The sequence below is a fragment of the Equus quagga genome, chromosome 8 (genome assembly GCF_021613505.1).
Source record: "Equus quagga isolate Etosha38 chromosome 8, UCLA_HA_Equagga_1.0, whole genome shotgun sequence".
NCBI lineage: Eukaryota > Metazoa > Chordata > Mammalia > Perissodactyla > Equidae > Equus > Equus quagga.
Genome location: NC_060274.1, coordinates 14,073,901 through 14,101,798, shown reverse-complemented (window position 1 = coordinate 14,101,798; position 27,898 = coordinate 14,073,901). Strand labels below are relative to the sequence as shown.

At 35.9% G+C, this 27,898-nt stretch overlaps 1 protein-coding gene across 2 annotated transcripts in view; it reads right to left on the bottom strand.

Annotated features, from left to right (window-relative positions):
• RGS17 (regulator of G protein signaling 17) overlaps window positions 1–27,898 on the bottom strand; it is a 103,512-nt gene that overhangs the window by 33,005 nt on the left and 42,609 nt on the right. Inside the window, exon 2 of one of the 2 annotated variants that reach the window (XM_046669891.1) lies at window positions 25,082–25,182. The exons of the other annotated variant lie outside the window; for it this stretch is intronic. Within the exon in view, the coding sequence (XP_046525847.1) occupies window positions 25,082–25,134 (53 nt within the window). The 5' untranslated portion in view covers window positions 25,135–25,182. The remainder of the gene's footprint in view (window positions 1–25,081; window positions 25,183–27,898) is intronic. 2 annotated transcript variants of the gene reach the window in all.

Genomic DNA, 27,898 nt, shown 5'->3' with positions numbered 1-27,898 from the left:
GATTGGCAACAGTTGTTAGGCCAGGTGCCAATCCTTAAAAAAAAAAAAGGAAGATTGGCAACAGTTGTTAGCCTAGGTGCCAATCTTTAGAAAAAAAAAATTATTAATTTCCTAGCCAATGTAATCAAATAAGAAAAAGTAAATAAGGGTTGGAAAGGAAAACACAAATTTTAATATTTACAAGTGATATGATTGTCTACAAAGAAAGTCCAAGAGATTCATTATAGACAGTTCAAGATGGATACCAAGTCAAGCTTCAAAAATCAATATATTTCTAATAGACTATTACTAATTGGAATATATCAAAGAAAGAAAGCATAAGTCAAATGAATTGCAAAAACAAAAAAAGAAACTGGTAAAATTTCTAACAAAAGTTGTGTGAGAAATTTATGGAAATATTACAAAGCTTCATCAAAAAACATATAATAGGGCCAGCCCCAGTGGCCTAGTGGTTAAGTTTGGCGTGCTCTGCTTTGGCAGCCCAGGTTCAGCTCCTTAGTGCGGACCTACACCACTTGTCAGTGGCCATACTGTGGTAATGGCTCACATACAAAAAGAGGAAGATTGGCAACATGTTAGCCTAGGGCAAATTTTCCTCAGCAAAACAAACAAACATAAAATAACACCTGAATACAGAGATAGGTTATTTTCTCAAATGGGAAAACTGAATATCTTTAAAATGTTAATGGCCTCAAATTATTTTATAAATTCAATATGATTGTAATAAAAATTCTAATTGAATCATTCATGGAACTCAACAAATGGATTCTAAAATTTATATAGAAGAATAAAGGGCAATGAATAAACAAGATCTTTCTAAAAATAAGAGCAAGTGGAGGGACTTGTCCTACCAGTATCATATCAATAATATACAACTGTCCTATTTAGGATAGTGTGACAGTGGCATGGGATACAGAAGTAAACCAACAGAATGGAATTTGTAGTGCTGAGACAGACTCAGGCATAGATGCAATCATGGTTTAAATTAGAGAGGCTTCTATTATCATTCAGGAAGAAAATTCAATAAGTGGTGTTGAGACAATTAGATTTTTATATGAAATTGTAATATTTTCTCTAAGTTACAACACACAAAAAATAAACTGCAAATGAATTAGAGATTGGTGTTACAAACGAATTATAAAACTGTGGTAAGAAATTATAAAAGAATGTTTGTGTTGCTTCAGGGCAGGAAAAGGCTCTTTTACAAGAGCAAGCCAAAAAGGAAAAGATTATTTTTGATATAGTCCAATTTGTCAAAAGCCCTTGAACACATAAGGAGAACATAAGTAAAGTTAAAAATGAGAACCAGGGTAGAAGATAAAAAAGGATTATTATTATAATATATAGGTAACACATCACAATTTAAAAATACAAATTACCTAATAGAAAAATGGGCAAAGGAAATGTGCAGGCAGTTTATAGAAGAGGAAAATATAAATACTCCAAATTAGAAGAATACATGCTCAAAACTAGAAATCAGGGAAATTCAAATAAAAACTATTTCACGTCTAAATGTCCCACAGTTAAAAGGTTGCACAATACCAAATTTGGGAAAGGATTGGGTAAATGAAAATCTGTCATATAATCATTTTGAAGAACAATATTGACTACATAACAATGTAGTTAACAATATACATAACCTATGACAAATTCCATTTTCATGTTTATACATTGGAGAAACTTTCACATACACATATGAAGACATAAATTACAGTATTTTTAATATATTAAACTGGAAACAATCCATATTTTCATCTTTTCAGGAATGAATAAAAATCTAAATATTGTTACATGATGACATATAAAATAGCACTTAAAAGGCTGTCCCCATGGCCTAGTGATTAGTCCAGCATGCTCTGCTCCAGCAGTCCAGGTTCGGTTCCCAGGCACAGACCTACACCACTTATTGGTGGCCAGGCTGTGGTGGTGACCCACATACAAAATAGAGGAAGATTGGCACAGATTTTAGCTCAGGGCAAATCTTCCTCAAGCCAAAAAAAAAAAGAAGATTGACAACCGATGTTAGCTCAAGGCAAATCTTCCTCAGCAAAAAAAAACCCCCAAAGGAACAAAAAACAAAAAAAAACAGCTTTTAAAATGAACAACTCAGATCTACATAAATCATCTTGGAGAGATTGCAAAACAATGTTGAATGGAAAAAAACAGCTGCAAAATATTAAATACAGCCTCTACTATTAAAATAATTTTCATAAGTATATCAAACAATGTCCTATGTTTTCTGGATAATATATATAGCAAAGTTATAAAAACAGGAACTAGATCCATGGCTATGGATGTTACTGGATAATGACGGGAATGTGATTGGAGAAGAAAAGATTTTAACTTTACCTGATGATTTCTTTAAAAAAAATCTGAAGCAAAAACAAGCTATTAATATTTGTTTAATTGGGATATTGGGCACAGGAGTATTTCTTTTATTATCTTTTGTACTTATCTACAATTTTTTTCTGCAGAAACACACACACACATGCACATAAATACAATATAGCTTTATACCAGACCGAGGTCCTTATCTATAGCCCAAAAATTTGCAGAAAGATTCAATAACTTTCTTGAGAATTGAATACCTTAATTTTCTCACCGTTAAATATTCAATTTTGAAAAGTTCAGAGGGAAATGCTATCTTGGGTGTCCATTTATCCAGACAACCTCTAGAGACACTGTGCTTTAAAATCACCATAAAGGGGTCCAAATATTGTTCATTAGATTTGCAGAATCTTTCACTGTCTTCTGAGTCCTTTGGCTAGCTGAAAAAAAAGACAGGTAAATGCCTTCTTTGTGCTCTTCTGAGGTAATTGTGTGTGTTGTGCCATAAACATTTTCCTTCTGGAAAAAAATTACTACTTACTGAAGATAAAAACAACAACAGTCAAACACATAGCAATGGAGAATGGATTGGTGGTTACCATGGGGGAAGTGGGGGAAGGGCAAAAGGAATGATTAGGTTCACATGTGAGGGGATGGACTATAATTAGTTTTTGGGTGGTGAACATGATGTAATCTACACAGAATTTGGAATATATTATGATGCACATCTGAAAGCTATATAATGTTATAATCCAATGTTACTGCAATTAAAAATAAATTTAAAAAATTTTAAGAAAATTAAATAAATAAATAAGTAAATAATAAAAAAAAATACTACTTACTGATTTCTTTTGTTTAGGTTCCCATACCATTTGGAACAGGCTGCTTCTATTTTTCTAACTGATCTGTGTATGTCCCTGAATACCAGCAGTCAGCATCTCAACTGTGTTTGGAGTCTAACCTTCTCCTGGGCTGCCTGATATACAACTACGTGTAAGAAAAACAGTCTGCTATCATATTTTGCTACATAGCTGCACTGTCCAAAGAATTAGAGACACAAAGCTGGGGAAGAAAAACTATGTGAGGGAGCTACTTAGTGACAGAGCTTAGGAAGTGCCTTCCTAAATCTGCCGGTGGATGAATAAGCATGGCGAACATCGGCATGCCCTCTTGGGTGTTGGATGACCACATCCTGGAACCCTTATTTATACCTACTTCCTGTGTGCCACTGTCAAACAGCGATGCTGAAGGGAATTTGCTGGGGTTTATCTGTAAATACAGAAGGGAAAATCTGCATAACTGTTCTACTTTTCTAGAGTTCACCAAACCTCGTTTTAAGCAAAACAAATTTTCTTAATGTCATAAAGGAGAAAAGGAAAAAAAGCTGCAAAATGATGCATAACGGGAAACTGAAACTCTCAAACACTTTTGAGTATATGGAGGCCAATTCTTCCCCCCACCCCCAACTCTCTAGGGAGAAAGACTGTCAAGAAACCATTTAATTCCACAGGATATAGGAGAATGAGGCCAAGGAAATTGGTTCTCGTTTGCAAAGAAGTTGCCAAAAATTGTGCACAAAATTGAGACTTCAGACTTTTTGAGCTAAGCAGCCTGCCATGACCTGGGGGCAGAGAAGGGCTGGGAGGATGTGCAGTGGCCTCCCAGAATGCTCCTCTCATTCTGGCCACCTTTGAAAACACTTCATTTGGTTCTTATAGTGAGGCACTGGGAAAGATGTTTTGGAATAAAGATTAGTCCTCCAGCGTCATCATTTTCGCGTCAAAGCTTAGGCAAATTCATTAACAAGAAAAATCCATAAATCTGAGGTAGCGATCAGAGATGGCTTTTCCTCTGTTGTTCATTACTTGTATCTTGCTAGAAATGAGGAGAAAATTGTGATCTCATTTCCAGCTGTACACAGTTTTATTCCATGTTGCTTCTTTCCCCTTTTCAGGATCAGATGCAATAATAAAAACCATCTTTATACAACAAAAGCAAAAATCAACAAGTGGGACTACATCCAACCAAAAAGCTCCTACACTGCAAAAGAAACAATCAACAAAATGAAAAGGCGACCTACAAACTGGGAGAAAATATTTGTAAACCATATATCCGAAAAGGGGTTAATTTCCAAAACATATAAAGAACTCATACAACTCAATAACAAAAAACAACAATTTAATTAAAAAATGGGCAGAGGAACTGAATTGACATTTTTCCAAAGAAGACATTCAAATGGCTAACAGATACATGGAAAGATGCTCAACAACCCTAATCATCAGGGAAATGCAAATCAAAACGACAATGAGATATCACCTCACTGTTAGAAAGGCTATGAAAAAGAAATAACAAGTATTAGTAAGGACATGGAGAAAAGAGAACATTTGTGCATTGTTGGTGAGAATGTAAATTGGTTCGGCCACTATGGAAAACAGTATGAAGTTTCCTCAAAAAAATAAAAATAGAAATACCATATGACTCTGCAATCCCACTTCTGGGTATATGTCCAGAGGAACTGAAAACAGGATATAGAAAAGATACCCGCACTCCCATGTTTACTGTAGCGTTATTCACAATAGCAAAGACATGGAAACCACCAAAGTGTTTGTCAATGGATGAATGGATAAAGAAGATGTGGTATGCGTACAATGGAATTTTATTCAGACATGAAAAAGAAGAAAATCTTGTCATTTGCGACAACACAGATGGACCTTGAGGGCATTATGCTAAGTGAGATATGCCAGGCAGAGAAAGACAAATGTATGATCTCACATATATGTGGAATTTAAAAAAGCTGAACTCACAGAAACAGAGAGTAGAATGATGGTTAGCAGGGGCTGGTGGGTCAGGGGAAATGGGGAAATGTTGGTTAAAGGGTATAAACTTCCAGTTAGAAGATGAATAATTCTGGGGATCTAATGCACAGCATTGTGATTATAGTTAACAATAATGTATTATATACTTCAAAGTTGCTGAGAGACTAGAGCTTAAAATATTCTCACTACAAAAAAGAAATGAGAGAGGCCGGCCCCATGGCCTAGTGGTTAAGTTTGGCACGCTCTGCTTCAGCGGCCTGGGTTTGGTTCCTGGGTGTGGATGTACATCACTTGTCAGCAACCATGCTGTGGTGGTGATGAACATACAAAACAGAAGAAGATTGGCACAAACGTAAGCTCAGGGCAAATCTTCCTCAAGCAAAAAAAAAAAGAAGAAGAAAAAGATTGGCAACACATGTTAGCTCAGGGTGAATCCTCCTCAGTAAAAAGAAAAAAAAAAAAAGATAATTATGTGATGTGATGGAGTTGTTAGCTAAGAATACAGTGGTAATCATATTGCAGTATATAGATGCATCAAACCAACACACTGTACACCTTAAACTTATACAATGTTATATGTCAATTATATCTCAATTAAAAAATCTATACAGTTTGAGCAATGAGCAAAATAAAATAAGATAAAGTTTAAAAGGATAAATATAAAGATATGCATTTGGATTTAAAAATCTGCATTAAACCAGGATGGGAGAAACACGACTTAACAGGAGGGTATGAAAAATTCTGGGTAATTTACTAGACAATAAATTCAGTATTAATCAACAGTACAACGTAAACAAAATACTTATTGGAAATCTAGAATGCATTACTAGAAGCATGTTTTCTAAAACAAGCTGGTGAGAGGTCTTCTCTGGGCTGGCTAAATGGTTATGTTAAATTCTGGTCACCACAATTTAAGAAAGAAATCAAAATAGGTTCAGAAGACTAGAGGAGAGTTAATAAAAAACCTCAAAAACACCTCATAAGAATACCACTTTTAGAACAAAAGTTTTTTCTCTAAAGAAGAGAAGACTCAGATAATCAGAATCATAATTTTCTAATATTTGAAATGATGCCATGTAGAAGAGAATATAGATCTGCTTTGTAAAATCCCAAATGTTAGAAGATGGATTGATGACTAGAAGCAACTAAGAGACTCTTGCTTCCATGTGTGGAAAGTCTGTCTACACTCACATGAGACTTTAATTTGCCTGTGAGGTTAGCATCAAGGCAACAATTCTTGAGCATTCAAGCCAAGTCTGGACAACTCTTTGAAAAAGGCGTTTTACAGTGGCCTCAAGTTTGCATGGATGGTTTAGTCTGAAAAGATCTTAGTTCTCTTAGTTCTGAGGTTATTGTTCTTAAAATGTGCTGCCCAACCTAACTACTCTCTTCAAAACACAGTTGGGAGGGAGACGGGGAACTCCTGTTTGCACCAATTTCTGCACTCTTGTAGATCATATTTCCAGTCCTTCAGCATTGAGTAATAGCAGTATTCATCTTTTTTGTTTATATCTTGTTCCCCAGTAGGACTGTAAAACTCTTAAAGGAAGTAGAGAGAGAAAAAAATATCTTGTATGTGTTGATTTTCCTGGAATCTAGCAATGTTTTCTGTCAAGAGTAGATGCACAATAAATATTGACTATTGATGATGGTGAATGTGAAAGATTCCTCTGATTATTAAAAATATCTACTTTCCCAAAGGAGAGATTTGGGAGTTTTACATACAATTCTTAGAGCTCTAAGATGCCTGACAAGTTTGAACAATGCTCCTTATCCTTTCCCAAAGTATCACTCATCAAGGATGGGGGTAGACTCATATCCCGGAAACCTAGAGAATTGGAGCCTGAATCGCTTGTGGCAATGCTTCCTTGTCCACTCATATTTTATCTTAAAAATCCATATAAAATTTGCTTGGTATTTTGATATGTTCATGTATAAATATAATGGTTGTTTTATATTTCCTAACTCTGGGGAAAAAATAAGAATGTTCCTACATTTTTCTTAATGGTCAAGATGCTGCTGTAATGAGATAATCAATTTTGGAAAATTAGGCTGAATTGGAAAAGAACTGACTCTGCACATCAAAATTAGTGATTTCTCATCTTACTCTTGGTGTAAGAATATGTTCAGAATGCAAACATACAAATATACAAATGGCAATATCCTCTCTCCCCACCCCCAAGAGGCACTGCAATATGGTGATTAAACAAGTTCTGGAGTCAGGCTGTCTGTGTCCAAATCTTGCCTATGCCACCAACTGGATGACCTTTGGTTAGTCACTTAACCTCTCTGTGTCCCAGTTCCTCATCTGCAGATAATTGTTGATAATTATAGAACACGTCAGTACATCATTACTACTGTAAAGGTTAAAAGGATTGAACATGTACAATCCTTGGAATAAATCTTTGTACATACAGTAAGTACTCAGTAAGTGACAGCTCTCTCAAGGTAACGTAGAGAGACTTCTTCACAATGTTGCCAAAAAGTTGGTTGGTACAATGTCTTCAGGCTACAGATGTTGAAGATTTCCATCACTATCTTCTTGCTGAGAGATCATCTCACTTCTTGTAGGGTAGCTTGTAAAGTTTTTGTACCCATTGGGTAGAATCTTCCCATCTCGGGGATCTACACAAAAGCTTACTCAGTGAAGAAAGAAGGCTAATTGTTTGGTTTCTCATTTCACCACTAACACTGTAATTTTTATCACATGTAAAGGAACTGAGTCTCAAGTGACTCATAGTACCCACAATCAACTCCTTATTCCACAATCAAACTTCATTATAATTGCAGCCATCTTGTCATGTTTAGTGAAAGCATTCAGTTCTGCCATATAGTTGTTGATTCAGTGTTTATCCCCAAAAAGGTATTTGCTAAATAAGCCAAATTTGTGAGGCCCTCTTTAGCACTGGGGTGGACAAGGACGAAATTCACCACGTACAGATATTTATTCCTAGTTGTGATTATCTTCCCTGTGAAGGAAAACAACTCACTCCTCAATTTAAAATTTCTGATAACCATCCTGCTTCAGCCAAGCCAGCATATATCTATGTAATAGGGTAAGCTTTCAATGTCATCTCTTGTCTCATGACATGTTTATCTAAAAAGAGTTGTATCCAAACCAGTTTTTGCTTTTTTTGATGAGGGTGTATTTTTTAGTGTCCTTTTTTCAAAAATCACCATTTTATGATTACATTAAAACTATGAGAAATTCAAGAAGTAAACCCTTTGTGCATTCAAAGTGAATAAGCCTAAGAATAAGATTCTGGTCCACACTTCGGGTGGTTAGATCTGACTCCATCAGTGAATATGTCCATGCAATTCCTTTTCTTAGGTGATATATATAAAGCTTGCTAAAATGTTATTATGTTGAGTCAGCACTTCTCTCTTCATGTTCATAATATTGTCATACATATTTATAAACATATAAATATACATCAGAAGTATATGGAAATATATAAAAGTCTAAAAAATAATTACTTCTGTGCTATCCTCTATCTTTAAAGTACAGAATAAGATCAGTGTCAGTTCCTCTCCTTGTTTTGGCTCATGTGCATCTACTGGACACATTTAAAAGCATTATTTGATAGAGCTATTTGATAAGGGCACTTTGTGTAGCTTCAGCTACTAGTTTTTGTCCCCAGAAGATTCAGCCATTTTTATTCCACAGTACACCACAATTTTGACTCTTATGATTCTGCACGTTTATCAACTTTCTATTTTCTTCTTTTGACTATGCATTTTAGAGTGTAGTTGGTTTAAAGTAAGAGAGATCTGGGGCTGGCCTGGTGGCGCAGCGGTTAAGTTTGCATGTTCTGCTTCTCAGCGGCCCGGGGTTCACTGGTTTGGATGCCTGGTGCAGACAAGGCATTGCTTGGCAAAAGCCATGCTGTGGTAGGCGTCCCACGTATATAGTAGAGGAAGATGGGCATGGATGTTAGCTCAGGGCCAGTCTTCCTCAGCAAAAAGAGGAGGATTGGCAGTAGTTAGCTCAGGGCTAATCGTCCTCAAAATAAATAAATAAATAAATAAATGAATAAAGAGAAATCTGGACTGGGATCATAAAGGTCTGCTTTGTATTGGCTATATGGCATTGAGTAAGTTACTTAAACTCTGCCTTTGTTTGTAAAATGGGGAAATGATAATTACTTCACTCAGTAGTTGTAAGAAATAGAAGAAAACATATTTATTGCTATTATTACTGTTAGCCTTAGTAGTGTGCCAAGTGAGCAGCGCTCAATAATCTGTAATCACATTCATAATAATTCTTCTTCTTATTATTACTCCTAGATAAATTTTTGTCTTCATATTTACAAAAAATACCTTATTTTTCTTCAAATTGTATGATGGACTTTTAAATATAACTGCAAAGGTGATAGATCACCTTGGTAATTGCCAAGGTTCTCACATGAAGAGTTAAAACTTGGGCCTTTTCTATTCAAAGTGTGGCCCTTGGACCAACAGCATCACATCCCCTGGGAGGTGGTTAGGAATGAAGATCTCAAGCCCCACCTCAGACTTACTGGATCTGACTTTGAATTTTAATAAGATCCCCAGGTAATCTGTATATGCATTAAGGCCTGAGAAGAACTGACTCAGGCCACACTAAGTTGTGAACTTGAGACACTGTGTTTGGTATGTAGAGGAGATATATTCATGATAGTCAGAAAGACATGGTGTGTTCTAGTGAAAAACCTATGGGAGGAAAACCCACAAAGGCCTTGTTGAACTACTAACCTTTCAATGCTTGTCTCACTTATCCCTTCTCTGGCTTCTTTCTTTCCATTTGGGCAGAAATAGGTGCTCCCCTCTCAGTGTCCACCCGGTACTATGTGCCTACCACTTTGAGTGGTAACCTGTGCACGAGCCTGCTTAAATTAGTGGGCTTTGAGATCGTAGGGAGTCTCAACCTTTTTGGCATCACCAGCACCTGGTGGAGCACTTCCTCCAGGCAATCTTTGCAGACTGTTCCAGGCTGTGGGAAGGTACCTGGCACTGCTTCTTTGACCTGTAATTCCATATTATTTTATAGGTTTGCATTTGTGAGTTTTTCCTACAAGACTGTGAGCTCTTTGAGGGCAGAGGCTGGGCCACTCATCTTAGTACTCTTGGTACACATAAAAGATTAATTGTGTCTTTCAATTAGACTCCCACCAAGAACTGATATTTTGTAAGCTGGAGCAAGTATTCTACTCCACATAGAACCATCCCTCCACTTAGAGGAAAAAAATATAATGTAAAGAAGAGAAATGTCTCTCATAAAGTTTATCCCATATTTTTTCTTCTTAAAAAGTTGTACCTACTAATGTTTATATATTTTGAAATCTAATATAAGCCAGTATTTAATTTTATACATAAAACGTAAAATTAGTTATTTTGATGTTAATGTCATCAAAAAGATATGTGGTAAAAAGTACCATATTTTTCAGGAACTGCCATCACATGAATAAGCTTGAGAACAGTAAGCTTAGTCAATGTGCCTTAAACGAGTAAAACAAGAAAAAGAGGGGCCAGCCCCGTGGCCAAGGGGTTAAGTTGCACGCTCTGCTTAGGCGGCCCAGGGTTTTGCCTATCCAGATCCTGGGTGCGCACATGGCACCACTCATCAGGCCACGCTGAGGTGGCGTCCCACAGAGCACAACCAGAGGCACTCACAACTAAAATATACAACTAGGTACTGAGGGCCTTTGGGGAGAAGAAGAAGAAAAAAAAGAAGATTGGCAACGGATGTTAGCTCAGGTGCCAATCTGCAAAAAAAAAAAGAGAGAGAAAGAGAAGGCATCTTTCTAGCATAGGTATGTAGACAGGTTCTCTAACAGAGGCCAGATTTGCACAGTTAAAATGAATAGGAAGGTCATTCAACTACTAGGCAATTTCAGAAAGTCTAGAAGACCAATACAGATCAAGTATATCTTTTAAGAATCCAATTTTTACGTGGCTTATTCAGGCTTTGCTTTAGTTTAGAACAGTAGCGTTAGCTTAGGGTGAATGTTTTCGAAATGGGACCAAAAATACATTACAGTAAGAGTGATATTTGTCATAAACACTACATGGTCACAATGAGAATCCTTAGCATGGCCCTATTACTTTCATTGCGCCAATCTAGAAAATACTAGTGATTAATATAGAGTCATAATGTGTTTACTTAGGAAAGTACTGACAGCACTTTCTTCTATGTGACATATTCATTTTGAGATTCATCAAACTGCTTTTCAGAGAGCAGACAAGCTTATTATTTCAATTCACATAAAGAAGATAAGCAAGTTAACATAAGGAAAGAAAAAAAGACTTAAAATGTGGAAAGAAAAAACATTCAGTAGAGAAAACAAAACCACAACATTTGAAAAACGGTGTGCCAGAGACTGTTTCTCCTAATAGTAATTATTCATATAATTATTTAAGGTAGTTACACAAACAGGGATAATCACTATGGAAATTCAATACAGAGCAATGTTTATATAAACACATTAAATAGGAATAAAGAGACTAATACTATGTGAAATGATCCCTAGAAGGAGCTAAAACACACAAAATATATCCCATTTATGTTCAGGTTTAATGTAATATCTCTAGGTGCTCTTCAGATCTTTTTCTACAACTAAGTGAATGTAGGTTACCTCTGATTCTCTCTTGTCCTTCATAATAATTTCTGTATTCAAAGACAGCTTCACTTTGCCATCTCCTTAGATGTATTCAGCATATGAGGTAGTATATTATCTATTCTTTCCAAAACTACATTCTGTATATTTTCTTTTACACCAAAAGACATCTAAAAAAATAACAAGTAAAGATACAATAAAGTAACCTGTAAACTTTCCCAAAAGCTTGTGTTCTACTCAAGGTAAAAATTCATCAAAGAGGATTTATGGTCATCTTTCCTTACATTATTTTGTCTGTTTAACCAAAATAATTACTTCCTTTCACTATGCCTTTAACATAGATATTTTCAGCAAACTGGTCCTGTTATAAAGTTCATACCAGGTCAATCTTTTTTTTTTTAAAGGAACACATCAACCTCCAGAAAGGACACAAGTGATGGAGTCAATTCAATCAGCAGTCTTCACTCGCACAGCAAAATGTTTTTATTCATTCCAGGAAGAGTAGGCATCAGCTATTAGAAAGGCTATGCATCTGATACCAAAACCAGAAAAGGACACTACTAGAAAAGAAAACTATAGGCTGAACATAGATGCAAAAATCCTCAGTAAAATACTAGCAAACAGAATTCAGCAGTACAGTAAAAGGGTCATTCACCATGATCAAGTGGGATTTATCTGTGGGATGCAAGGATGGTTCAACATACGCAAATCAATCAATGTGACACATCACATTCACAGAATGAAAGAAAAGAATCATATGATAATCTCAATAGATGCAGAAAAAGCATTTGACAAAATTCAACATCTATTCATGATAAAAACTCTTAACAAATTAAGCATAGAAGGAACATATTTCAATATAATAAAGGCCATATATGACAACCCCACAACTAACATCATATTTTTGTTTGTTTGTTTGTTTTTATTTAATCTTTATTTTTTTATTGCAGTAACATTGGATTATAACATTATATGGCTTCAGATGTACATCATAATATATTTCAAATTCTGTGTAGATTATATCATGTTTACCACCCAAAAACTAATTATAGTCCATCACCTCACGTGTGCCTAATCCCCACTTTTGCCTTCCTCCCCTTCCCCTATAGTAACCACCAATCCAATCTCTGCTAACATCATATTTAATAGTGAATGTTTGAAAGTATTTCCTCCGTGATCAGGAACAAGATAAGGGTATCCACTCTCAGTAGTCTTATTCAACATAGTAGTATAAGTCCTAGCTAGAGTAATCAGGCAAGAGAAATAAATAAAAGGTTTGAGACTTGGAAAGAAGGAAGTAAAATTATCTCTATTTGCAGGTGACATAATGTTATATATAGAAAGTTCTAAAGACTCAACCAAAAAACTGTTAGATCTAATCAACGAATTCATTAAAGTTTCAGGCTACAAAATTAACATACAAAAATCAGTAGCATTTCTATACACTAACAATGAATTTTTTAAAAAAAATAAATCCCAGTTACAGTAGCATCAAAAACAATAACATGCTTAGGAATAAATTTAACGAAGGAGGTGAAAGATCTCTACTCTGAAAATTATGAGACATTGATGAAAGAAATTGAAGAAGACACAAAACTGGAGAGGTAGCCTATGTTCATGGACTGAAAGAATTAATATTGCTAAAATGTCAATACTACCAAAGCCATCTATAGATTGAATGCAATCCTTATCAATATTCTAATGTCATCCTTTATAGAAGTAGGAAAAAACACTCCTAAAATTTATACAGAACCACAAAAGACCCCAATAGCCAAGGAAATCCTATGAAAGAACAAAGCAGGATGCATCACACTTCCTTATTTCAAGCTATACTATAAAGCTATAGTCATCAAAACAGTATGGTACTGGCATAAAAACAAATAGACCAACAAAACAGAATTGAGAGCACATAAATAAGCCCAAGCATATATGGTAAACTAATATTTGACAAGGGAGCCAAGAATACTCAATGGAGAAAAGACAGTCTGTACAATAAATGCCAGTGAGATAATTGGATATGCACATGTAAAAGAAAGAAACTGGACCCAGATCTTATACCACTCACAGAAATTAACTCAAAGTGGATTAAACACTTAAATGTTAGACCTGAAACCATGAAACTCCTAGAACAAAACACAGGAATAAAGCTCCTTGACATGGGTCTTGGTAATGATTTTTTGAATATGAAATCTAAAGCACAAGCAACAAAATAAAAAATAAAAAAGTAGGACTACATCAAACTAAAAAGCTTCTGCACAGCAAAGGAAACCACCAACAAAGTGAAGAGACAACCAATGGGATGGGAAAAAATATTTGCAAACCATATATCTGGTAAGGGGTTAATATCTGAAATATATAAAGAACTCATACAACTCAATAGCAAAAAAGAAAATAATCCAATTAAAAAATGGGGAAAAGACCTGAATAGACATTTTTACAAAGAAGATATATGAAAGGCCAACGGGTACATGAAAAGATGCTCAACATCACTAATTATTAGGAGAATGTAAATAAAAACTATAATGAGATATCACCTCACACCTGTTAGAACGGCTGTCATCAAAAAGACAAGAGATAACTAGTACTGGCATGGATGGGGAGAAAAGGGAACTTTTGTGCACTGTTGGTAGGATTGTAAGTTAATACAGCCACTATGGACCACACTATGGAGGATCCTCAAAAAATTAAAAATAGAACTACCATATGACCTAGCAATTCCACTTCTGGAAATATATCCAAAGGAAACCAAAACACTAACTTGAAAAGATATCTGCACCTCCACGTTCATGGCAGCACTGTTTACAAATGGCCAAGACATGGAAATAACCTACGTGTCCACTGATAGATGAAGGGATAAAGAAGTTGTGGTAGATATATGCAATGGAATATTATTCAGCCATAAATAAGAAGAAACCCTACCATTTGCAACAACATGGATGGACCTTGAAGGCATTATGCTAAGTAAAATAAGTTAGACAGAGAAAGACAAATACTGTATGGTCCTACTTAAATGTGGAATCTAAAAAAAAAATCCAAAAATCAAACTCATATAAAAAGAGATCAGACTTGTGGTTACCAGATGGGGAGGGTGGGGGAAGAGGGAATGGAGGAAGGTGGTCAAGAGATAGAAATTTCCAGTTATAAGATAAATAAGTAACAGGGATGTAATGTACACCATGATGACTATAGCTAAGACTGCTGTATGATATATAGGGAAGTTGTTACAGTAAATCCTAAGAGTTCTCATCACGAGAAGAAAATTTTTTTCCTTTTCTTCCTTTTTTTCTTTTCTTTTTATTGTATCTATATGAGAAGATTATAGCTGAACCTATTGTGGTAATCATTTCACAATACAGGTAAATCAAACCATCATGCTGTACACTTTCAACTTATACAGTGATGCATGTCAATTATTTCTCACCAAAACTGGAGGAAAAAAAGAAAACATTTCTGAGAATATAGCCAAAGGAACTGAAATCTGGGTCAGGAAGAAATATCTGTACTCACATGTTCATTGTAGCATTATTCACAATAGCGAAGGTAAGGAAACAACTCAGATGTCCTTCGATGGACAAGTGGATAAAGAAAAAGTGGTATACACATACAATGGGATATTATTTAGCCTTAAAGAGGAAGGAAATCCTACCATTTGCAACAACATGTATGGATCTGGAGAACATGATGCTGACTGAAATAAGCCAGACACAGATAAACAAATACTACATGATCTCACTTATATGTGGAATCTAAAATAGTCAAACACATAGAAGCAGAAAGTAGAATGGTGGTTGCCAGAGACTGGGCAGGGGAGGAAACAGGGAGGTGTTGGTCAAAGGGTACAAAGTTTCAGTTATGCAAAATAATTACAGTCTGGAGAGCTACTATGCAAAACAGGGCCTATAATTAACAATCCAGCCATGTGATGCATAACGATGTTTCAGTCAATGATGGATCACATATATGATGTTGGTCCCACAAGGTTAGTACCATACAGCCCAGGTGTCTGGTAGGCTATATCATAGAGTGTAAGTACACTCTATGATGTTCGCACAATGTTGCAATCTCCTAACAACGCATTCTCAGAATGTATCCTCATCTTTAAGCAACACATGAGTGTACTATATTGTATACTTAAAAACTTGCTAAGACGGTAGCTCTTATGTTAAGTGCTTTCATAACAAAAGGAAAAAAAAAAAAGCAAAAGTGGCCAGAGGAAACTTTTGGAGGTGGTGATAAGTTTATGGCATTGATGATGGTTTCATGGGTGTATACTTACCTCCAAACACATCAAGTTTTGAATACATTAAATATCTACAGCATTTTTTATGTCAATCATACCTCAATAAAGCAGTTAAAAAAAGAAGAAAAAAGGCTACTCATAACAATGAAGGAATAAAGTCTCCACCCAGAAGCCTTTGACACAGCTATTCCCAACCTCCCACTAAACACCCTCTGAAATATGCAAGATAGGTAAGAAGTAAAGTGACAAGTTTTATTTGGGGGGGTAGGGGAGCATAATTATTCTCCATCCTTATGTATATATGGAAGAGCATTGGTACTGAAAGGGAGCCTATTGGTTTGGTTTTTAGCAAAGAATAAGTCTGGGGGGAGAAGTGGATATTAGCAGTAATATCCAGAACATAATCAGGTAAAAAGGGCATGATAAACATCTACTTCAAAACTCTAAGGTTGTTGTGAAGATACTGAATAATAACTGTTTCCATACACAGATATATACGTATATGTGTGTCTGTATATTTATAAATGGCACCGTATATATATATATATATATATGGTATATATCTATATGTGTATACATGGTATGTGTGTGTGTGGAGAGAGAGAAAGAGAAACTAAGCACACCGATGGGCACACAGTAAGTACTCAATTATCATCAGCTATTCACATTGTCATCATAATTCCTACTTCATCTATGAGACTTTCCCACTTCACTAATCCTCTGGATTAGAAAAGTGACTCTCACACTATGGGTGGTGAAGGATCAGGGTGTTTTTTCTGTTTTTAAATTTCCAGTCAGCCATAGAGTAATACTTTGGTCAAATATAATGAAATGAAAAAAAATGAGAAAAAATACAATATACAAGCCCCAATTAGTTTTTACTATCAGTTTTAATAGACATAAAATTACTCTGTCAAATTGCTATACATGTTTCTAAACCCTTACTCTCACTTTCATTACTTACTTTGTTGCAGACCAGTAACAAATGTTTTGCAAATCAGCACATGGATCGCATGTGGTCACACACTAAGTAGCAATGTCCTAACACTTATCGTCTGTACCAAATATCAGAACTAGCATTGTTAGGGAGAATAGACCCTACTGTAGTAGTTGAGAATTCAAATTATAGCTCTACCTCTTACTCTTTGGGCAAGTTACCTAGGCATTTTGAGCTCTAGGTCATACACTGATAAAATCAAGATAATATTAGCTAATTCACCAGGATGTGTGAAGATTAAATGAAAAGATTCCTTTAATGAACACAGTGCTAGGCACAGAGTGAGCTCTCAATTTATGTTAATTATAGTTATTTTTATGCTTTTGTCCTTTCCATACAAGGTTTTGAACTATCGAATTATTATTTGTATCTTCAGCATATAAGGCAGTATCCTACTGTCAATAGCTGCTTAGTTAATTTTCTTAGTTAAGAACGATCCTCAGTTAGATAATAATAGTTTGTCACGTAAGAACAGAAATATTAGTATACTTAGGAGTGTAAAAATGTATAAGCAATTCACTTTCTGTTGGAAAAAATGCCATTGCATTGCTCTATTCCACAAAATTCATAAGCCATTAAAATATTAAAAAAATAGAACAATGCAGTTATCACAGGTTTCAGCAAAAGTCAGCCTCATGAAACAGGGCTTCTGAAACTGTGTTACTGAGTTAGGGAGAAATGGATCATATAATTAAATAGAGGTGGTTTGTAGATAATTTTTTAAAGAATTTCTTTTTAGAGAAGTTTTAGGTTTACAAGAGAAATGAGAGGGAGGTACAGAGATTTCCCATATGCCTCGTGACCCCCCCCAACACACACACAGCCTCCCCCATTATCAACATCATTCACTAGAACAGTACATTTTTACCAAGAATGAATCTACACTGACACATCATAATTAACACAAAGCCCACAGTTTACCTATGAGTTCACTCTTGCTGTGGTACATTCTATGGGTCTGGACAAATGTGTAATGACATCTCCATCATTATAATATCATACGAGTATTTTCACTGACCTCTGTACTCTGCCTATTCATCTCTCTCCTTGTTCCCCACCCCTGGCAATCACTAATATTCTTATTGTCCTTATTGTCTTGCCTTTTCCAGAATGTCTTATTGTTTGAATCATACAGTATGTAGCCTTTTCAGATTGGCTTCTTTCACTTAGTAATATGCATTTAAGCTTCCTCCACGTTTTTGCATGACTTGATAGCTCATTTCTTTTTAGAGCTGAATAATATTCCATTGTCTGGATGTACCACAGTTTATGTAACCATTTATTCAAGCAACATCTTGGTTGCCTCCAAGTTTTGGCTACTATGAAGAAAGCTACTATAAACACTGTATGCAGGTTTTTGTGTGCACGTAAGTTTTCAACTCCTTTGGGCAAATATCAAGGAGTGTGATTGCTGGATCATACGGTAAAAATATGTTGAGTTTTGTTAGAAGACCTAAACTGTCTTCCAAAGCGGCTGTGCTATTTTACATTCAACCAGATAATTTTGTTTTTATTAATCAGTTTTTACATACATTCCCAGGCAACCCTTAGAACAAACCTGTGAGGTAGATATTGCCATTTTCCATGTAGGGAAACTGAAACAAGAGAGATTAGTCACTGGAGATCCTGCCAATACCCAGTACAGGTTTAAACTTAAGACTGCCTATCTCCAGAGTCTATGATCCTTCTTTCTCTGTGAATAATTCCTAGGCAATGTGGTCTAGCACAGATTTCTATCAGCAAAGCCCTGATAGGACCTGGGACCCTGAAGTAAGAGCCCTCACGCAAATTTCTCTACTAGGAAATGGGCATATCTCAGATGCTCCAGAAAGGCTGGATGGTTGAGTCCATCCATGACGTATGATTTTATGTCTCTCTTGATGGTCTAGCATTTTATACCTTTCCATATTAACTTGGAATCATCAGAGTTAAGTTGTTTTATTCAATGAGGAAGCCTATAAAAGAGTCAGCATTTATTTAAATACCTGTTGGTTGTTCATTCTACAAATAAATTTACAGTACTTGGTTTCCATTTCATATGAGCCATGAAATATTTGATCCAAAATTAAAAATACATAGATTGTAGTTTACAATTGAAGGTTTCCAAATCCAGAAAATCAATGAACATGCATATACTAAGTTCCAACCATGGATAGCTCACATCAGGCCAAAGATAGTGTCTTATTTTTCACCTTAATGACCTACGAGTTTTTATTAAGTCGGTTTGCAATGAAAGTTTGTTGCTTGGTTTGCAATAAAAGGACATCCCTTTTGTTGCAAATATATCTCCCAAGGGGCCTCTAAAATATTTCAGAAAACACCATAAATCTTATTCACTAGAATTACCGTAAGGAAACATATCAGTCCTCTCCCGTGCAACCATGCCCTTCTGCTCCATCCTCCCTTCCAGTCCCTCCTCAATCCCAGCCTGGGAGATGCAGCTACTGTCTTTTCATCCAACCAGGCTTGCTCTACTTACTAGCATCTGCTACTTTTCCAGACTCACCTTCAGGTGCTGTAGGCATGCCTTTGATAGCTTGAGGACATTCTGTGAAATTTTCCAAGAGGGTTTAGCAGTCAGGGTCCCAGGAGGTAAATATGATGGTACAGTCAAATTTTAAGAGTGTTTACTAATGGGCTATTTATAAAAGGTGTAGGGAAAAAATAGAGAGATCCCAAGGGACAAGAAGGTATCCTGGGGTTAGGTAATAGGTAATAGACAGGTGATGTTACCACTCCCAGTCATGCAGGCACACAGAGAGAAAGTAGTTACCTCAACCTAGGGACAGAGAGGGCTGTGCGGGGACAGGCCTTCTGACCAAAGCTGGGACCCGAGGAAGGTCAAGAGAAGCAGTCAGTTTAAGTGACTGTGCGGGAAGTAAGTGTCCCCACCACTCCCTCTGCCCTTCCTTTGATCTCCTGCCAGAGTCGATATAGGCCAAACCCATCAATGGAGCCCATGCAAATCAGTCCTTCAGGACAGAGGAGGGTAGAGAACAGAGGAGAATATTCAGAGGAGGGACAAATGGTGGCTATCCAGCAGTCAGGGCTGTTCTGTTGGCCCATTTTCATGTGTGTTCTGTCTACTCACTGATTGATGACAAAGTGTATTGGAAGGGGCTCACTTATTCTTACTGAGTGATAAGTACGCTAAGAATCATCTCTAGACCTAAAATAAAATGGAAATGAAACTCAGCTCCACTACAAGATATGTGTTAGAATTCGGATGTATTTCAGGACTATTAAGATCAGTCTTTCATGTCACTCTTGAAATATAAAAAGAAGGAATTTTTTTCAGCATTTAAAAAATTCTTGAGGAGGAAATGAATCCCACTATCCCCAAGGAGAGAGCTGTTCCTACTTGTGAGAAAAACACACAATTTCTTACATTTCCAAAGCTATAGTGTTTTCTGTGGCTTGCTGTATAACAATTTACTTCTGGCTGTCCATTTGTACAAAGTCAGAACAGCTAGAAGTCAGCGGTCTTCTGTCGATCTCAAGTCAGTGTTTGTGAGTTTTAACAGGCACACAAAATCAATTCAATATGAGTAGCATTTCTTCTAATAATACATCTCCTTCATTTTGTTTGGCTCTGCATCTACTGTTTTAACTAGTTACATAAAATATGTTATTAAGAAGACTTCATTTTCAATAGCTTCCTCAATACAAAACTCCCTGTCAAAGCAGAATGGATGTCAGAAACACTTGGAACTCTCTAGTCACCATATTGAAATGCCCGTGGGATAGAATGAAAAAACAGTTTCCTTAATTCTGTAATTGGCAGGAAAAAGCTTGCCTTCGCAGTTGTGATGTATATAGATGTTATAAACAGAATACAGTGTATTAGAAATTTCTCCTTAGCCTTAGTAAATTGGATGTCGTCCGCAATCTTTAGTCTCATTATTAATTTGGTTGGTAATATTTTAAAAAGGATTCTTGTATATATAGCAGTCCATGGTTAGTATCAAAGGTAGACTGTTTATTGGCTGATTAATTGTTTGCCTTTCATGTGGAAGCCTCAGTTTGGGGAAGGAACTCAAATCCATTCTTTGAGGTTTCCTTTTGAAGAACACTATTAAGAGAGAAGAAGCTGGGCAAGGCAGGGACCATCTTCTGCTCCCATGTTGGTGCAATTCAGCATGAAACCACAAGCTGCCCTGCCCTGGATGCAGATCAGAATAGAGAGCAAAATTGGGCTGATTATTTCAACTAGGTGAATTTACAAAATGATAAGTACATAACAACATAAATAAATGAGTTCATACATATTATTCTGTGCTGTATTTAAAAATTATTTATACAGATCAAATTAGGTAACCTAACTTTAAATAAACTGAAAATAATTTGATTTGTGATTTTGTAAAATTCCATTCTTATGTGTCATTCACAGCTAAACCTAGTCAATATTGATACTATTTACAGAGGAAAAACAAATGGAAATTTCGTATAGAATAAAAGCGAAAAGGATTCTTTCACGTAGTGTTAGAAGAAATGAATAGCCACTTGGAAAGAGATAAAATTAACTGAATCTTTCAACTATATACAAGAATGTACTCTAAATATATTCCAGACATAGATGCAAAAATTGAAAATATACAAATATTACAAGAAAACATCAGTGAATTCCTTTATAACCTGGGAGAAGGGAAAGTCTTGCAAACCATAATCAAATTCTAGAAAAATAAAAGACTTTACACGGCAAAAAACAAAACAAAACTAAAACAACACCAGATGTATGAAATGAGGAAAGAAAAGGACAGAATAATGTGTTGTGTGTGTGTGCATAAAAAAAAGGAAATGGAATATGTGTGTGTCATATATGCACATATACACATACATATATTTGTTTGCTTTTACCAAAAAAAATGACACAAAAAAGACAAACCAGATAATGATAATGGTTACAATAGTGAGTGGGTAGGAAATGAGTAAAGAAATAGGGACAACTGGAAGATTTCTCAGAGTATAACTTTTTACATAGTTTTGAATTTTGAATGTTTTTCATGTTCGGGAAATAAAATTTAAAAAAATTTGAAATTGAACCTAACTATAAACAAATACACCTAATAGCATATTAAATTAATAATCTAACCACACACAGAAAAATTCATTTAAGTAACTTTTAAACACTACACTCTGCTATACATCCTTGGTGGGATATAAGCAAAGAAATCTTAAACTTCACTCAGTAAGTTTTCTGTTAGCAGTAATACTGGTATTGCCATTATGAAACTATTATATACACATATAATAAGATAATACAAACATATAAAAAAGTAAAATAATTGTATTATTAAAAGCAAAAATGTTCAATCTAAAGAAAAGGAGTAGAAATATAAAAGTGAAGAAAAATTTTAATATTACAACTGAATTAGAATTATTCATATGACCTTATGATTTTTAAAACATATTTCCTTGCTCTTTCCACTGAAAAGCCTCAGAAGCAATGACACCCTAGTAGCAATAATCATACACAGCATCCAGATACTGAGTTCTAAACATTATTCCCTAGAAAACGGAACCAAAATTCTGTGGAGAAATGGTGATTCCAGGTCTGATGTAGGAGAATCCTAAGCTAAGCCAGGGGCATCTTGTGCCAGACAGTAAGGAAATGCTTTAAGACCAATGGGTTCACATAAAATGAATAGGACGGGCTAGTCCGGTGGTGTGGTGGTTAAGTTCAGCGCATTCCACTTTGGTAGCCTGGGGTTCATGGGCTCAGATCCTGGGCACAGACCTATACACCACTCACCAAGTCATGCTGTGGTGGCATCCCATATACAAAACAGAGGAAGATGGGCACAGACGTTAGCTCAGGGCCACTCTTCCTCAAGCAAAAAGAGGAAGATTGGCAACAGGTGTTAGCTCAGGGCCAATCTTCCTTACCAACAAAAAAGGAGCCAGTTTGAAAAGATTCCATTGGCCAAAGTTAGATTAATTTAAACATCTAAAAAATAATATATGCATTTTATTTTAACACACTGAATAAATAAAAGTTCGTGTCCATAGTAATATTAAAAAGAGGAGCATAAAGCTTCTTTTTACAGAAGAATGCCAGCTAACACATTTACTAGGAATGACAGAATTAGAAAATCATTGTGTTTCCCCAATTAAGTAATTGATTTAGTCAATAAGTGCCAATGGACCCTGAAACCATGACACAAAAAACTGGTAAGAAAACCTTTGTATGGGATCAAAATTTCACAGAATCTTTACTATTCCAAAGGAAAAAAAAATGTACTTTCATAGTGAAGAGAGAAGTCATCACTTTTAGCAAGCGTCACCAATGGGGGACCACCTGACATCGTGTACCTTGTAACTGATGCAATATGAAGTACAACACGAAGTACTCAGCAATCTACTATTCTTCCCAGGAAGTATTCCACTTGAATATCATCAAGTCTCTAAACTCAACTTTCAGATTACAAAATAAAGGAGACAGAGTAACAAGTTAAATGACACTAAGAAGAACCAATAAGACAAATCAGAAATATAGGAATTTCTACAATACAACCCATCTGGGCTCCTTGCAAAATCATTACTTAGGGGAAAAAATGTAGGGAGATTGTTCTAGAATAAAAGAGATTATAGAGATAGTACTAAATGTGATGCATGAGTTTGGATTGGCTTGGAAAAAAATTGGCTGTAAATAATTCTTGGAACAATTGGGGAAACTTTAACAGGCTCTAGATATTAAATGATATTATAGAATTATTGTTAATTTAACTAGGTGTTATAATGGTATTGTGATTAAGTAGGACACTGCACTTATTCTTTGGTGATATATGCTGAAGGACCTTAGAGGTAGGGTTGCATGACATCTGCAGCCTTTCAAATGCTACATCTTTCCATATGTTTTAACATTTCAGAATTGAAAAGTTGGGGCAAAACTTAAAGAGAAGAAAATTACCACTAAATTGTAGCTATTTACAGGTAAAATTATTCCTCAGATGAGTAACAGGGATAAGAAGTGGGGAGTTTTTCTGCCAAATTAGGTCAAAGTACCACTTGGGAAGAGAGAAGAAAATATTTGATGGAGTTGTTTTGGGGTAGCCTGTACATTTTCCATTACCTAAAATAACCCACTAATTGACATTATAAAGGGTATTAACTAATGTATTCAGTGTTCATATTTTTAACTATTTTTATTATTTTATATAAAATAGTTTGGTAATAAGGAAGGTGGAGCTCATGAGAAAAATATTCAGCCACGCTTTTAGAACCTTTTCAATTGATCCTTGGAGAAATATTGTGTATATCATTTATATACTTTAGTAAGTACCACTACCATCTGCATTACTTAGTAAGTACTTTGTAAGTAAGCTTATGTACTGTTTAAGGAGGAAAGTATGGGGTAAAATATAATCTCCACTATTAGTTTATAAAAATTTACCAGTTTTTAAAAAATATCGTCTTCTATATCTTTTTCAATTTTGTATTCTACCAATTACTCACAAAGGAATGTTGAAATCTCCAATTATGATGGTGAATTTTTTCTATTTCTTCTGTCACTTCTATTAGTTTCCATTTGGGATATTTTGAAGCCCTCTTATTGTGTGCATACACATTTATCATTGTTACTTCTTCTGGATGACATGTCCCTTTTTATTCCTGGTTATAGTCTTTATTCTGAAATCTAGGACTTTGATAGTAATAGAGCTCCTCCAGATTTTTTTGATTCTTGATTTGACAGTATATCCTTTTACTCTTTACCAACTTGTATCTTTGTATTTAAAGTGAGATTTTGTAGGTAATATATATAGTTATGTCTTACTTTTTTATGTGGTCTGAAGATATCTTCCTTTTAAGTGGAATGTTTAGACCATTTATATTTAAAGTGGCTATTGATATGGTTAGTGCTAAGTCTACCATATTGCTCTGCTTTCCATTTGTCTCATCTCTTCTTTCCCTTTTTTCCCCCTTGCGTGTATTTCCATTACACATGCCTTAATTCTTTGTATTATTATTATTATACATTTTATTCTTACATATGTCATAAGCCCCATAATACATTATTACTCTTTTGACTTTAACCAATCAATAAATATTTAAAGAAAGTGAAAAACAAGAAAAAAAAGTATTTCATATTTACCCACATATTTACCATGTCTGGCCGACTTCACTTCTTTGTGCAGATCTGTTTCCACATGATATCATTTTCTTTCTGGCTGAATAACTTCCTTTAATATTTCATGTAGTGCAGTTCTGTTTGGTACAAATTTTCTCAGTTATTGGTGATCAGAAAAAAATTATTTAGACAATTATCTTGAAAGATAGATAGGGGATGCAAAAATTCTAGGTTGACTTTCTTTCAGCACTTTAGAATGCCATTCCATTATCTTCTGGCTTGAATAGTGTTTAAGAGAAGTTTGCAGTCATATTTCTCATTGTTTCTCTGTACATTGTGTGTGTGTGTGTGTGTGTGTGTGTGTGTGTTCTGGCTGCTGTTAGGATTGCTATTTATTACTGTCTTTTATATTATTATATTTATTGATGTGGTTTATCTTGCTTGAGGTTCACTGAATTTGTTAAAATTGTGAGTTTACAGAATTCATCAAATTTGGAAAACTGTTAGCTATATTTCTTGTGCACTGTCTCCTCCCAAACTCTGGAACTCCAGTTACATATATATTACACAGCTTGACACTTAGGCTCTGTTCATTTCATCATCATCATCATCATCATCATCATCATCATCATCATCATCAAGGACTCAGGAAGACCCAAAGAAGATTTCTGCAGTTCTTTATGTGAAAAGTTACCTCCTCTATGAAACTCCCTTGTATCTCTAATTAAGTATGTATCTGAATTCCAATGGTAAGAAAACATTTGTGTCTCATTTACAAAGAATACATCACAAGAGTAAGAAAGTTAGTTTTCTTCAATAGTTTTTAGGGAATAGATTAACAAATAGTTATTACAGCTGCCATCACAGATTTTCAAAAAAATTCTCTTTGGGAAAATGCTGAGACAGATTAACATCTATGCCATGGCCAGATTTATGGGAGACAAACATTTCTAATTTATTTTAAATTTTTAACTAATGGATCATTTCCAACAGGCAAGTTTTCAGGACAAGCTGGCAGAGTGGTGAGTCTGTTTTTATGGAAATAAGGTCATTAGTACTAATCTTTAATGGACACAATTCATTAATTCTTGAACAATATTGATGAGGGAAGAGAGAAGAAGAAACAAACAAGAAACAGAATCAGTAAATGTCACTTCATGGCTTGATCTTGGAATTGAAATGTAAGAACTGTTAGAACATGAATTAAATTAAACCAAAAGTCATAGTTTAACAAAGAAAAATCCAAGATTATCAGCTAAAATTGCTTTAATATATTGATGCTGAAAACTATAAAATGGTGTGCTTACCTTGAGGAGACAATGTTAGTTTTACCATATTAAAAACGTTAATGTAGCTTTCCAGATAAAGGATTTATTTTTGAGGACACATACATATACACACACACATGCACAAATACTGAAAATATTATAAACTTCATTATCATGAAATAGGAATGTTGGCAGTATTGATACATAGCATTCAGGTATGATGTGTGATCTTGGGTTGTCAGAATGTGGTGATTAATAACTTGTTGGAAGTTGGATGAATGACTAGGTCATTTATTTAGCAGAGGAGGAGATGGCCACATTGGAGATAACTGGTCTTCTGGCAAGCAGGTGGTAGAAGGGCTTGGATGGGAGTAGCAGAGCTTCCATCACCCAGCCTGGAGCTTTATCAATGCTGAACAGAAGTAGCAGTGGTGTTTTCTCTACAGCTTCCCCATTGGGCCCTGTTCCTGACTGCTTAGCAACAGAGCCAGTCTCCCTGACCCTCTTAGAAATCTGCGAGCTACCTAAAAGCCCTTAGAAAGTCTGTTTTCTGTTTTATTTAGAGCATATTCTATATCTGATTGACATAGAAATCAAGAAAATGTATTGGAGTTAACTAAATGGAAGTCAGTGCCAACCAGAGGATGGGGCGTTTTAATATAGTCATAGGACGTTAGACTGATTGGGGGTGTGAGACACAAGGAGAGGTAGGGAACAGAAGCCAGCAAACTTAAACAACTCTGTCAAAAAGTTTGGGAGGTGGTGATGTCAGCATCATGGTGAAGTGAGTTGTTCCCTTAGTTGCTCCCATTAAAGTTACAACTAAATAGACATTCATTAACCAGGAGAGGATTTCCTGCCCAGCACAACAGGACTTCTGAGACATCAATGCAACTATACACCTGAAGGTGATAGGATTGGATCCCTGGGAGGCAGTGGAAGTAGGTGAGTGTACCCCTCCCCCTCACCCGTGGCAGTAAGGCAGGTCATGGATCCTCACACAGCAGCTAGTGTGACTATAAGAGGAGGTGGGGACAGCCCAGCCTGCACAAGTGCTCTCAGAGTTGCAGCCCAGCCTGTGTGATCACCTACCTGTGGGATCATCCAGTGTGCTGCAGTGGCCCACTGGTGTGAATGCTCTACATTGAGTGGTGGTGGCTCAGCCCCCATGAAGGCACCTACCCACTGAGCACAGGTGAGAAGGCCCCCTGCCCACTCAGAAGGCACCCCCACCTGCAGAGCACAGCAACCCATGGGACCCACCAACTGGCGGCTCAATCCCTGCATGAGTGCCCATCCTGCCTAGCACACAGCAGCTCAGCCAGTCCCCTGTGGACCACAGAGGGCTTCTCTACAGTGCCCGACCAGCCTGCCCAGCACAGAGGCCCTGCCCATGTGAGCACAGTCTGCAGAGCAGCTGCAGCCAGCCCAGGCAAAGGCAGAGTAGTCCTGCCCACACAACTTCCAGTAGATAGGGTGGAACCAGAAAACACAGCTCCTACTCACCCCTAGTGATTGAAGGTGGAATATACAACCTGATACTACCACAAATGCACCAGCAAAAGATCACTACATCAAAAAAAAC